This window comes from Rattus norvegicus, chromosome 12, assembly GCF_036323735.1.
Source record: "Rattus norvegicus strain BN/NHsdMcwi chromosome 12, GRCr8, whole genome shotgun sequence".
Lineage (NCBI taxonomy): Eukaryota > Metazoa > Chordata > Mammalia > Rodentia > Muridae > Rattus > Rattus norvegicus.
The window spans coordinates 8426421-8440574 of NC_086030.1; the positions used below are offsets into that span (position 1 = coordinate 8426421).

Below are 14154 nucleotides of genomic sequence, written 5' to 3' on the forward strand. Positions count from 1 at the left end.
AAAGGAAAGGAAAACTATTTCTTTGTTGTTCTCATTATTGCTGTTTTTGAAGAATGTAATATGCTTAGATTTCCTGGTTTCACATTTACTATCAGGCCAAGACCTACAGCAAACTTCTGATCCTCCTGACTCTACATCCTGAGTGCTGAGATAGCAGACATGTACAACTATACCCAGTCTATGCACAGCCAGGATCAAACCCAGGATTTCACTAATGCTAGGCGACTCTACCAACTGTAAGAAAACTTACTGATGTGTCTAAGTGATTTTAAGCCTACTCAAAGAATTTCATCTATCACCATTTATGTGTTTGAGGCCTCTTGTTACTCTGAGCAGTGTAATGGCTAGTCTTTTCAATTTGACACAAAGGAGAATTACATGGGAAGGGGTAAAGTCAACTGAATAATTGTATCTATCAGATTAGCCTGTGGGCAAGTCTGTGGGTCTTTTTCTTGATTAACGATTGATGATATGTTGAAGAGGCCAGCCCACTGTGGACAGTGCCATCCCTAGTCAAGTTTTCCTGAGTTGCATAAGAATGAACACTGAGTAAGCCATGGAAGCAATTCAAGGAGCACATTCCTCCACAGTCTCTGCTTTATTTCCTCCCTCCAGGTTCCTGCCTTGATTTCTTTTTTTGGCCTTCCACAGTCTTCAGGACTGTAACCTGTAAGCTCTTTATCAAAGCAACAGAAAGGAATACAAGACAGGTTAATTCTGAAAATAAATGGATGGGCTAACTTTTCTTAGACAAACTGACAATTACCTGACTTTCATTCATTTACTAAGAGTTTTGTAGATGATTCAGAACTTTCTGTAGGACTGACATTTTCAGAAATGTTACATAATTAGTCACACATATGCTGCCATTTGTCCTATGTTTTATATACCTGTTTAAATTTGCCTTATGCTTCAAAGATATACATAATAAGAGACTTTCACTAACTCTTGGGTATTTGTCTTCACCCCTGTACTAACTTAATCATAAGGTATTGCATAATCTATCCTTTTTAGCTGCACCCTTTTCTGAAGAATATGCAGTTTACTAATCCCGCTGGAGAACAAGTCAGTTTGGATGAGAAAATGAAATTGAATGCAGAGTATGATATTCTCAACTACTGGAACTTTCCAGAAGGTCTTCAACTTAAGGTGAAAGTTGGACAATTTTCCCCTTATGGTCCACTTGGTCAACAATTATCTTTATCTGAGGACACAATAGAATGGCCCACAGAAATTACAGAGGTGAGTTGGGTATAACGGTAACACTTTGTACTATATGTAATAATATCTTGTTTGCACTACCCCTAACCAAAGAAGCTATCTGCAATAGACACACTCTCATAAAGAAAAAAGTAGTTTCTTCCAGTGGAGGCTCACTTCAGGGCAGGCCCTAAACCTAGGAAACTCAGTGCTACTTATATAGATTTTTTAAAAATTAATTTTTATACATATTTCATTGTTTGGGCCCTTATTGTCGTATTGGTGTTTTGCTGGTGTGTGTGTATGTGTGTGTTTGTGTGTGTGTGTGTTTGTTTGTGTGTGTGTGTGTGTGTGTGTGTGTGTGTGTGTTGGGTATTTCTTTTCTGGTTTGTTTTCTTCTTTTTTAAACAGAAAGAAAAGTGATAGAGTTCAGTAAGTGATGAGTTGGTGGAGAATTTAATGTCTCACTTTCACCAATGAACAGGTCATCTAGTCAAAAACTACATATAGAAATACTAAAGCTAAAGTATGTTATAAACCAAGTGAACCTAACAGATATCTGTAGAACATTCCAACCAAACAGAAAAGAATATATCTTCTTTTCAAGACTTCATGACACTTTCTTCAAAAAGACATTCTCAGTCTAATAGCAAGTCTCAATAAATGGTAAAAATGAAAATAAACTCTTATATCCTACATCCTATCTACCTAAATATCAACAATAACAGAAAAAAACAGAGAACTTACAAACTCACAGAAACTGGAAATTCTCCACTGAATGAAGCAATGAGTCAAAAAGAAAGAAATTAAGGAGTTTCTAGATTGCAATGAAAATGAATACACAACATACCCAAACTTACAATGTTGGGGTTTAAATTAAACTCTTGAGAAGAGATAATGAATTTGTGGGCACAGGCATGGGAACAGCTAAGGCTGTCATTTCTCAAGAAGGAAGTGTGGAATTACAACAAATGTGAAAAGAAACACATAAATGCCTTTGGCTGTCACAAATTCCTGGAAAATAGTTAGGTTTAATGATGTTCCCAAACCTCAGATGTTTTTCAGGAGGAAAAAAACATTGTTGTGATTTACGTAACCTTGAATATGCTAGCCTATGAATAATCAGGCTTCCTTTAGTAAATGTAAATCTGTAACTTTATTATGAAGGGAAATGTAACAATAAAAAGACACTTCAAGCCAAAATTAACTGAAAGAGAAGGGTATAGTTATCAAAGGAAAAAATCCACAAAAATGATATGTCAATTCTTAACATCTATCTTTCAAACACAGGGCACCAACATTTGTAAAGTGGGAGAATTCAATGCCTAACTTTCACCAATGAACATGTCATCTTTAATTGTACAGTTTACACTCTTGTGTTCTCTAGCTTAGAATCCACTGTATTTTCCATTTCAATTGTTTAGCATGCACGCAAGAAGGAATTCGGATCAACTTTCATGTTAAACTCTTTGGAGTATATCTGTACTCCAAAGAACAAAGTAGTATATCTGAGTCAATACAGGACTTGTCTTCACTGGTCTTTGCTGGTCTATACTGGTTTTCACTGATCTTTACTGGTCTTTGCTGGTCTTCACTGATATTTGCTGGTCTTTCCTGCTCTTCACGGGTCTTTATTTCTTAGAGAGTAATGCGGCAAAGAACTTCACATGGTATTTGATTCTTGCCTTATCTGCTGATTTGGTGGAGCCTTTCAGTTTCTGCTGGATTGAGCTACTGCTACTGATTCACGTTTGTTGTTTATTATTGGGCTGGACTGCTGGTATCCTAACCTAAAAGAATGGAATCACCTCTGCAGTTGATTCTCTTCCATCTGCTCAATCATATGTCTTCTTGGCACATGTACTCTGGCAACTGTCACTGATGCCTGCTTTGACTCTGTCTCTCTTGGCTTTTACAGCCTACTACTACAAAAGTCATGCCAATGCATCAGAGAGCTCATCTCACCTTGCTAAACACCCATCAGGTGAAAAGGAATGTCTGTGCATGCCCAGCAGTAGAAAGCCAACAAAAAATACTTTGTGGCATCTTTGGAAGTTCATTGTCTCTTAATGTTGTGTCAGGACATTTTTTTAATGTTACCATATTTTTTTTGTGTTTTTATGAGAATCCTGTCTGCCATCATGAATCCTGTCTGCCATCGTGTATGTGTGTGTGTGTGTGTGTGTGGGTGTGTGTGTGTGTTGTGTGTGTGTGTGTTTCATATGCTTTATATTTGGCTTTTTTCTTCTGTTTGTGTTATTTTAAATTTTTGTTTTGTTTTATTTAATTGTGTAGTATTATTCATCATTATTATTATTCCTTAGACATCTTTTTGTTTACTAATGAAGACAGAAAGGGGATATTCAGATGGGAGAAGAAAGGAACAGGAATTAGTGAGAGCTGGACCAGGGGAAACCATAGTCAAAACACACTGAAAGAAAAAAAAATCCATAAGAAGCCCAAACGAATGGGGAAAAAACAGATTTTTTTTAAAAAGAAATATAACAAGAAACATACCAGGCAAACAAAGCACACAGGAACGAAATCAAAGTCAGAAACCATAATACATGAACAAAGACTAATGAGACAAAATAAATGGTTAAGCAAAGCAATAGAAGACAAAAGTCTGGAACAATTCTATTGTCCATCTACAGCTTGACATTGAGGCTATCATTAAATGTGGTTAATATACAGAAGGAGACTTCATTATGTAAAACTAAGTTACAGATGTCAGTTGGAGATAGGATCTTGGTCCAGTTTTTGCTCTCAGCACTGAAACTCTGTTTGGCTTGAACCTATTCAGTCCCTGAACATGCTGACACAGTGCGATTTCTTATGTTCATCAGTTCTAATTTGTCTGGAGATACTGCTCTACTTCCTCTTGCACAAAGTTCCCCAGACCTTGAGGAAAGGGATGTGATGAAGATATTCTATTTAGAACTGAGTGCTCCAAATTTTCTCACCCTTTCACATAGTCTAATCATAGGTCTCTGTGGTCCAATCCACTCGAAGTTTCTCTGATGATGATGATTAAGTGAGGCACTGATCTCTTGTATGGCACAGTGTTATTAGGAGTCATTTTATGTGTATGTTCCTTTAGAAGAAGAATACTTGATTTTCCCTAAGTCTCTAGCATATCCAGTATAGGTCTTTGAAACACATGTCATTTTCTTTCTGTAACTTTTTTCAGTAATTAATTTACATTGCATCCAGACCATCCCTACTCTCTTCCCAGTGCCTGCCTCTTCCTATCTCCCTATTCCTTACTCCTCAGAGAAGGAGAAAACTCCCACACACATCAATCTGCCTGAGCCTATCAAGTTGTAGTAGGACTAAGCACATCTTTTATTCTTAAGTCTACACAAGACAGCCGAATTAGGGGAAAGGAATTAAAAAGCAGGCAACAGAGTCAGAGACAGACTCTGATCCAGTTGTAGAAGACCCACATGAAGACAAAGCTGCACATCTGTTACATATGTGTAGGTCTCCTAGGTCTGTTCCACTTATGCTTTTTAGTTGCTGGTGCCCTTGACCTCTCTGGCTCCTTCAATCCTTTCCAATCCTTTCTTTCTCTTTTCCACAAGATCCCCTGAGCTCTAGCTAATGCTAAACTAAGGGTCTCTGCTTCTGTTTCTATCAATCAGCTGCTGGGTGAATCCTCTCACATGACAGTTATGTTAGGCTCCTGTCCATAAATATACCAGAATATCCTTAATATTGTCATGGGTGGGCCCTCCCTCATGACATGGGACCCAAGTTGTAACAATCATTGGTTGGCCATTCCCTCATATTTTGCTCCAAGTTTATCTCTGCACATCATGTAGGCAGGACAAGTTGTGGGTTGGAGGTTTTCTGGCTAGGTTGGTGCCCCATTCCTCCATTGGAAGTCTTCACTGGCTATACGGAGTAGCTATTTCATGTTCCATATCCATTACTGCTGAAAGCCTTGGCTAGGCTCATGCTCATAGATTGTTGGAGTTCCCTTTCTCCTAGGTTTTTGCTCCTTCCAGAGATGCCCCCACACTTCACTACAAATACCAGCACCCTGTCCTAGTCTTCTCTACCTCTCTTCTCCCTATAGTTGATTCCTCCTGTTACCCTCCCCTCCCTGTCTCCTACCAAGTTCCCTCAATCCACCCAATCTCCTGTTCTCAGTGTATTTCCTGTTCTCAGTGAGATTCAAGCACACCCTTCCCCTTAGGTTTCCTTGTTGTTTGGCTTTTTTGTGTTTATGGATTCCAGCATCAATATTTTGCATTTGATGGCTTATAAGTGAGTTCATACCATGGGTGCCTTTCTGCATCTGGAGTGCCTCATTGAGAATGGTCTTTTCTAGTTTCACCCATTTGTCTGCAAATTATGACATCCCTGTTTTTAATAGCAAAATTGTATTTCATTGTGTAAAGGTACTAGATTTTCTTTATTCACTCTTCAGTTGAGTGACATCTAAATTGCTTCTGATTTCTGGCTGTTACAAACAAACCTTCTATGAACATAGTTGAGAAAGTGTCCTTGTTACCAAGGAGTATCTTTTGTGTATATTCCCTGTAATGGAATAGCTAAGTCTTCAGGTAGAAGTTTACTCCAGTTTCTGAGAAGCTGCCAACAGGATTTCCAAAGTGGCTGTACAAGTTTGCACTTCCACCAGCAAAGTAGTAGTAGTATTCTCTTTACTCTACATCCTGACCAACCTTAGCTTTCACTTGAGTTTTTAAAATCAGCCATTCTGACATCTGTATGATTGACTCTGAGTTGCTCTGATTTGCATTTTCCTGATGACTAAGGATGTTGAGCATTTCATAGTGCTTCTTGGGTTTTAGAGATTAGTCTGTTGAGAGTATTCTGATTAGTTTCCGTACCCCATTTTAAATTGCTTGATTTGGTTTGGTATTCATTCTCTTCAGGTCTTCATATATTTTGTAATATCAACCCTCTGTCAGATGTAGGACTCATAAAAGTTTTTCTCCCATTCTGTAGGCTGACATCGTTCTACTGACAGCATCCTTTGCTGTAACAGAAGAATTCTTGATCTTAGTGCCTGAGCTATTGGTGTTCTGTTTAGGAAGCTGTCTCTCTTGCCAATATGTTCAAGACACACTTCTCTTCTCTTAGATTTAGTACAACTTGATTTATGTTGAGGTCCTTGACTCACTTGTGCTTGAATTCTGTGCAGGGTGATCAATATGAATCTCATTGGATTATTCTACATGCAGATATAGAATTAATCCAACATTTGTTGAAGATGCCTTCTTTTTTCCCTAGTACATCTTGGGCTTCTTTATCAAAAAATCAAGTGTCCATAGATGTATGGGTTTATTTCTAGGTCATCAATTCTACTACATTGGTCAAACTGTCTGTTTTTATGCAAATACCATGTAGTTTATTTTACTGTTTCTCTTGAAACAGTACAGCTCTAATCTGTATGGCTTGAAATCATATGTGATATCTCCAGATCTTTTATTGTACAGGATTGTTTTATCTATCTTGGGTTTTTTGTTTTGCCATATGAAATTGAGAATTTGCATTTTAAGGTCTTTAAAGAATTGTGTTGTAATTTTATGCAAATTTCATTAATTTGTAGATTACTTTTTTGTTGATGGTCATTTTTACTATGTTAATCCTACCAATGCATGAGCATGAGAGATCTTTCCATCTTCTGATATCCGGGTCAATTTCCTTCTTCTAGACGTGAAGTTCTTCTCATATACATCTTTCACTTGCTTGGTTATAAATACACCAAGATATTTTATATCATTTGTGGCTGTTGCAAAGGGTATTGTTTTCCTAATTTCTTTCTCAGCTCATTCATTGTATAAATGAGGGTATTGATTTTTTAGATATTTTTTGTGTTTAGCCATTTAGCTAAAGGTGTTGTTTAGGTATAGTAGTTCCCTAGTAAAATATTTGTGGTCATTTATGTATACTATTATAGTACATGTGAATAGTAATACTTTGACTTCTTCCTTTCCAATTTGTATACTCTTGATATCTTTTAGTTGTCTTATTCTCTAGCTAAAACTTTAAGTGCTACATAAAGAGTGTACAGCCTTGTAATGTCCCCAATTTTAATGAATCACTTAAAGTCTCTCTCCATTTAATTTTATGTTGACTATTAGCTTACTACATATTGCCTTTACTATGTTTTGGTATGCACCTTGTGTCTCTGAGATCTCCAAGCCTTTTAACATGAAGGGGAGTTTGTAGGCATAAATATTTTGCAACCTACTTTTAATAGGGGTTCAACCTCTCTTCTACCCCACCAGCTAGCAGAAGTAGAGGAAGAGAAAAGTTATTAGGATATATATGAAGTGAGCCTGTTGACCAATAGTTCATTGGGGTGAGCTTGATCTTCTTTCTCAGCATTTCAGTCCCGTAGCAGACACCAGGTAGGACTCGGCAGCTGCAGAACAGTACTCTAGGTAGGCAGTCACCAGGCACAAACCAGAAGCTGTAGTTCAATCCTGAAGAAACCATAAGACTCACCAACTGGTCATGGAAGCTGCAAGATGCTGTCTGAGTCTCGCAAGCACTTCATGTATGAGATTATCTCAATAGTTGTATTACCACAAGTTGAGCTCAACAACGCTATGTGGACCAAACCAATACACAACACAGTGCAGGGGGATATGTGGGGGGGACTAAGGGGGAATACCCGTATTGAGGAGGGGAGGGAATGGGGGCTTATGGACTGGAAAACAGGAAGTTATTCTGGTATGTTGTGTAGGGCTGAATTTGTGCATGGGTAGCATTTAAATTTAGTTTTGTCATATAATGTTATCTCCATTACGATGATTGAATCTTTTGCTGTGTATAACAGTCTGGGCTGGCATGTATGGTCTTTTAGAGATTGCAAGACATCTGTCCAGGCTCATAAGGATTTTAGAATCTCATTTGAAAACTTGGGTGTTATTCTTATAGGTGCCTTTGTATGTTACTTGGGCTTTTTCCTTGCCCCTTTTAATATTCTTTCTTCATTCTAGAGATTTAGTGTTTTGATTATTATACAATGCAAAGACATTTTTTGGTCCAATCTAATTTTTTTCTGTAAGCATCGTGTGTGTTTATAGAAATTTCTTTCTTTAGGTTGGGGAAATTTAATTCTACAATTTTGTTGAAAAAAATTCTGGAACTTGCAGCTAGGAATTTTCTCTTTCTATCCCTATCATTCTTAGATTTAGTATTTTCATAGTTTCTCAAGCTTTCTGGAAGTTTTATATCAGGAACAGTTTAGGGTTAATTTTTTAACTGATATATGGGTTTGTTCTATTGTATTTCTAAGACGGAGATTCTCTTCTTTCATTTATTATATTCATTCTGTTGATAATGCCTGTTTCTGTAGCTCCTATCCTTTTACCTCAGTTTTCCATCTCCAGGATTCACTAAGTTTGTGTTTTCTTTATTGCTTCTATTTCCGTTTTCATGTTGAACAGTTTTATTTATTTTCTTCACCTGTTTGATTGTGTTCTCCTGTATTTCTTTAAGGAATCCATTCATTTCTTCTTTAAAGGATTCCATCATTTTCATAAGATTTAATGACTCTTTCTCTCTTTAGGAATTATGGGACTGTTTGGATGTTTATCTGATCTTAATTTAACCTTGGTACCTGGTATCTGCCTAGAAAATATTCATTCATCCAGATTTTCTAGTTTTGTTGAGTATAAGCTTTTGTACTATGATGTGGTGATTTTTTTAAAAAAAATTCCTCCATTTCTGCTGTTATCTCTCCCTTTTCATTTCTGATTTTGTTAATTTGGATACTCTCTCTGTGCCTTCTGGTTAGTCTGGCTAAGGGTTTGTCTATCTTATTGATTTTCTAAAAGAACTAGTTCCTTATTTTGTTGATTATTTCTATAGTTCTTTTTGTTTCTACTTGGTTCACTTCAACTCCGAGTTTCATTATTTCCTGCTGTCTACTCTTCTTGAGTGTATTTGCTTCCTTTTATTCTAGAGCTTTCAGGTGTGCTGTCAAGCTACTAGTGTATGCTCTCTCCAGTTTCTTTTTGGAAGCTCTGATAGCGATGATTTTCCCCTTAGTACTGCTTTCATTGTGCCCCATACGTTTTGGTATGCTGTGCCTTCATTTTCTTTAAATTCTGAAAAGTCTTTGATTTCTTTATTTCTTCTTGACCAAGTTATCACTGAGTAGAGCATCGTTCTGCTTCCATGTATCTGTGGGCTTTTTGTTGTTTTCTTGTTATCGAAGACTAGCCTTAGTTCATGGTTGTCCCACGCTACGTCTTGCCAGCAAGAACAACGCAGGACACAAAGGATCCTTCTGCAGAAAAAGCTTTAATGCATCTTGAGAGCGAGAGCACAAGCTTACAATATGGAGACCCCGAGTGAGGGAAAGACCATCCCTTATATAGGAAACTATCCTCGCCTAGGATGTGTCACTCTCTGGCTGGTCGCTGCCAAACATGCCAGTTGATGTACCACAGCATACGTGTCCCCCTGAGTGAGGAATTTACCAGGCGCTTGCGTATTGCCCTTTTACTAGGTGCATCTTGCCGGATATCGGCACCATCTTACAATGGAGAATGTGGGGGCGGCCCTCCACATCTCCCCCTTTTCTGTTTATAAGCAAATAGGACACCCATAAATAGGAGGGTGAAGGCAGAGGTCATATCCTCGCGCAAAGTTGGCAAACCTGTACAAGAGAGATACCCTTAAGCTGTTGTTGAGACCCAGGGCACTCCCGACCGGTCGCACTGCCATTTTTTGAGGGAGGGAAAACTGGGGCAGATACCCTCATGTAATATGACATGCCTTCCAGGGAGCGTGTTTGGTAGAACTTCCCTGTGCGATGCTAAGCTCGTCATCCCTCATGGGCTGCTCAAGCCAGACACTCTAATCCTGTGCAACGGACCGAGGTCCTAGGAGTGCAAGAGCTGTCCAGCCGGCGACCTATTGCTTGAGCATGGTCAACCAAATATCGGCTGACGCTCCTTGTTCAAGGGCTATAAGCGCCTGGGCGATCACAATTTTGTCCCTTTTTGTTTGAAATCTCAATTTGCAAAGCAACCAGAGAAGTAACACTAATCCACAGCAGAGGACTGCTCCAATCAGTCCCACCCCCACCCATTCCTTAAAATAAGAGACTGCTGAGGTGATCCAGGATGACAATCCTTCTGTCAAAGACAGATCCAGTCGGGTAGAGTTTACTTGAATGATGGCCGCTCTCAGTTCTCTAAGCGTCTGCTCAAAATCCGAGGTCCAATTCTGTAACAAATGCTGTGAAAGGGTTTTAGACAAATTGGCAGCTTTGGTAAATTGTTCATACTGTATAGATGTGACACAAAGGCCGGGGAGCTTTTGTTCACAGCCAGGCTGGGCCAGTTGCCATAGGATGTCTAGCTGCTCTTGGACCAGAGCTATACGTTGGTTAACAAGCATGAGGCCTCCTTGTATCTGAGTATTAGCCGAGGCCTGTCTGTCCAGAGCCACAGAGACGGTAGCCGATAAATCACTGATAGTTTGGGTTGTCTGTACTGAGTTTGACAAGGCCAATGCCGAGGCAGTAACTGAAGCAGCAACTGCCGTTGTAGCAATAATGCCAACAATAATTGCAGAGATGCCAAAATCTCTCTTTCCTCTAAATAAGGTCAGGGTCCCCGGAGTCTCAACAGGGACCGGGATAAAGCGAGGCATGCGGGTAACTACCGCTACAGAATATTGGCTAGCATCCCAGCACAGGGCATAAAAACATGAACCGTCTGTAATATTCAATTTAGAAACTTTAGAGGCATTACTTATAATCCACACAAATGGCGGCCAGACACAAACCGAAGCAGGGTTAAACCCCGTGCTCCAATAAGGTTTATATTTTATGTGAGTAGCTGTCCAGACAGAGGCTGAAGGGTGGATATTCCCCGTCCAGGAAAATGATAACCGTCCGTTTTCGCCCTTTCCTCCAAGTAGCATCGCCATGGGCATAAGATCAGTGCAGCTACCATTAACGCCACAAAGCATCCATTGATCAAAGGGATTATTATTGGACCGTCTAGGATCTATGGTGGTGAAGTTCACTCTGCCTCCCAAATCAGGGGAGAAGGAGAAAAAATTCTGGACTGCCCAGGCAGAGTCCCAGGACTGGCAACCAGTCCATGGCAAAGTAAGTTTTTCATCCTGGGTCCCTCTACAAAAGGGTGCCAACTTTGGTTGACGAAGAGGGCAGGTGGAGGAGTTAATGTAAGGCCACCAACCATAGAGAACTGTGGCATTAGCCACAATGTCTTCCTCACCAGTTCCCCATGTGGCCTCCCTTAACCAAGCAGAAGATTGATTACTCAACATAATGCAAGGAAGATCAGAAGATGTTTTGTTGAATATGCCAAAACAAAGGCTGCCCTTAAGGGGAATAGTCCTATTTTCTTTTACTTGCTCTATATGGGAATCTAATGGTAAATAGGCTAGTCCCAATTCTTTGTTGGTAGTAAAGAAACGTGGAAACACTTGGGCATTATACATCACCGGCATCGGGAGGGGGAAGGTTGACATTATTCCCCACCGTAGTTCACTCTGCACTTTTATTGGCACTCCCTGGATCAGCATGAGGATCACCAGAGTTGTCATCTTCTTGGTCCTCTGTCTTGATATTCTGAGTAAGTCATCCCGGAACCCAAACTGGATTTTCATTATCCTGTGGAAAAACACAAACAGCTCCCCTGGATCTTCTCAAAACAGGATCCGGGCCCTTCCATTCGTTTGTCAATACATCCTTCCATTTAACTAATTCTTTTGTCCTTTTGGGCTCTGAGCAATGTCGCTCAGCCGCTGTTTTCCCAGTTTCATCAAGATTTAAAAAATTTAAGGTAAAAAGGGCCAAAGCAGGGGCCACTCGGGGTGTTGGGGGGAGTTCTATCATAATTCCCCCTCTTTGTTTTATTAAATATGATTTGAGCGTCCGATGAGCACGCTCTATGATTCCCTGTCCTTGAGGGTTGTAGGGCAGGCCCGTCAGATGGGTAACCTGCATCTGAGCACAAAACTGATGGAATTTTTGAGATGTATAGGCGGGGCCATTGTCAGTTTTTACACATCTTGGTTTTCCCCAAGCACTCCATGCTTCAAGGCAGTGCTGAATGACATGTGTTGTTTTTTCTCCTGTAAGTGGGGTGGCATGTAGAATGCCAGAACATGTATCTATAGATACATGCACATACTGTAATTTTCCAAAAGTAGAATTCTGAGTAACATCCATTTGCCAGATTTGCAAAGGCTGTATTCCTCTCGGGTTGACCCCGATGTGAGGAACTGGGAGGAACTGGCAGCACTGTTGGCATTGGGTGACTATATCACATGCCTCTTTTCTAGTTATAGAGAAGCGGCAGCGTAAAGTTTCCGAAGTAACATGGAAATTGCCATGAAAGGTTTTAGCGGCCTTTAGAGGAGAGGCCAGGGCCACAGCTATCACTTTTGTGGCTTTGTCAGCCAAATCATTCCCTGAACTCATTGGACCAGGGAGTCCAGAATGGGCCTGTATATGAGTAATATATACAGGGAATCTCCTATTTATTAAAATAATTTGGATTTTTTGGAAAATCTCTGCTACCTTGCTAGTTGTTTTAATTACGCCGGTGGTTTCAAGGATGTTAACAGCATTGACCACATAGGAGGAATCTGAAACAATATTTAGAGGCATCTGGAATTTTTCAAGGACCTCCATGACCACTAGGCATTCTACCACTTGGGGTGAGGTTTCAAAATATTGTCGTGAGAACACTTGGGAATTTACCACATATGCTCCCACCCCTGTTTTTGACCCATCCGTATACACTGTTATCCCTTCTTTTAATGGTCTGTGGGATGTGACGCGAGGGAAAACAACAGGTGGTGATCTAGCAAAACATAATAGGGGGTGTTTAGGATAATGATTATCTATCTGTCCAGCAAAGGAAGTAACTAACACTGCCCAAGCATTTGGGGTAGCAGCTAATGTTTGGACCTGAATGGCTGTATATGGTACTATCAAAGTTTGGGTTCTTTCCCAAAATGAGTAATAGCTGCCTTCAACCCGAGGACTGCAAGCTCAGCAACCGCATCGGGATACCAGTCAATAATCTTAGCAGGAGATGCATTGGGATGGATCCATAATAAAGGCCCATTCTGCCACAAGACAGCTGTTGGTAATTGCATAGTTTTGAAAACACACAAATCAAAAGGCTTGGTTTCATCAATGCACTGCAATTGAGCATCCTGTAAGGCCTTTTCTACAACTTGTAAGGCCTGGTTTGCGGCTGGCGTCAATGCTCTCGGAGAGGAGATATGAGAGTCCCCTTCCAAAATATCAAATAAAGGCTTCAACTCAGCAGAGGAAATCTTTAAAAATGGTCTCAGCCAATTTATATCTCCCAATAACTTTTGGAAATCATTTAAGGTATGCAAATGATCTCTGCGAATCTCTAATTTCTGGGGAACTATTTTTTCAGGATAAATGACCGATCCCAGAAATGATCCAATTTCTGCAATTTGAACCTTTTCTGCAGCGACTTGTAGTCCCCATCGTCCCAATGTTTTGATTAAGATGGGATATGAGGTCTGTAAGGTTGTTAAATCTTTATCACATATTAAAATGTCATCCATGTAATGAGCCAGAAGCAAAGATGGAAATTGCTTCCTTATAGGTTCAAGGGCTCGTTGCACATATAGTTGACAAATAGTGGGGCTATTGGCCATGCCTTGAGGCAGGACCTTCCACTGAAATCTTTTATCAGGTTCAAGATGATTAGTAGCTGGTATAGTAAATGCAAACCTCTGTCTGTCCTGTGGACACAAGGGGATGGAAAAGAAACAATCCTTAATGTCTATAATTATTATCTTCCATTGCTTAGGTAAGGTGGAGAGTAAGGGTAGGCCTCGTTGGATCGAGACAAATAAACGCATCTGTGCATTAATGGCTCTCAAATCATGGAGAAGTCTCCATTTACCTGATTTTTTCTTTATCACAAAAATAGG

General features: G+C 39.8%; 1 protein-coding gene across 1 annotated transcript in view; it reads left to right on the forward strand.

The window, feature by feature from the left end:
* Positions 1-14154, forward strand: part of LOC120093129 (vomeronasal type-2 receptor 116-like) — a 99708-nt gene that overhangs the window by 59480 nt on the left and 26074 nt on the right. Inside the window, exon 4 of the mRNA XM_039089912.1 lies at positions 1015-1242. Coding sequence (XP_038945840.1) covers positions 1015-1242 — 228 coding nt within the window. The remainder of the gene's footprint in view (positions 1-1014; positions 1243-14154) is intronic.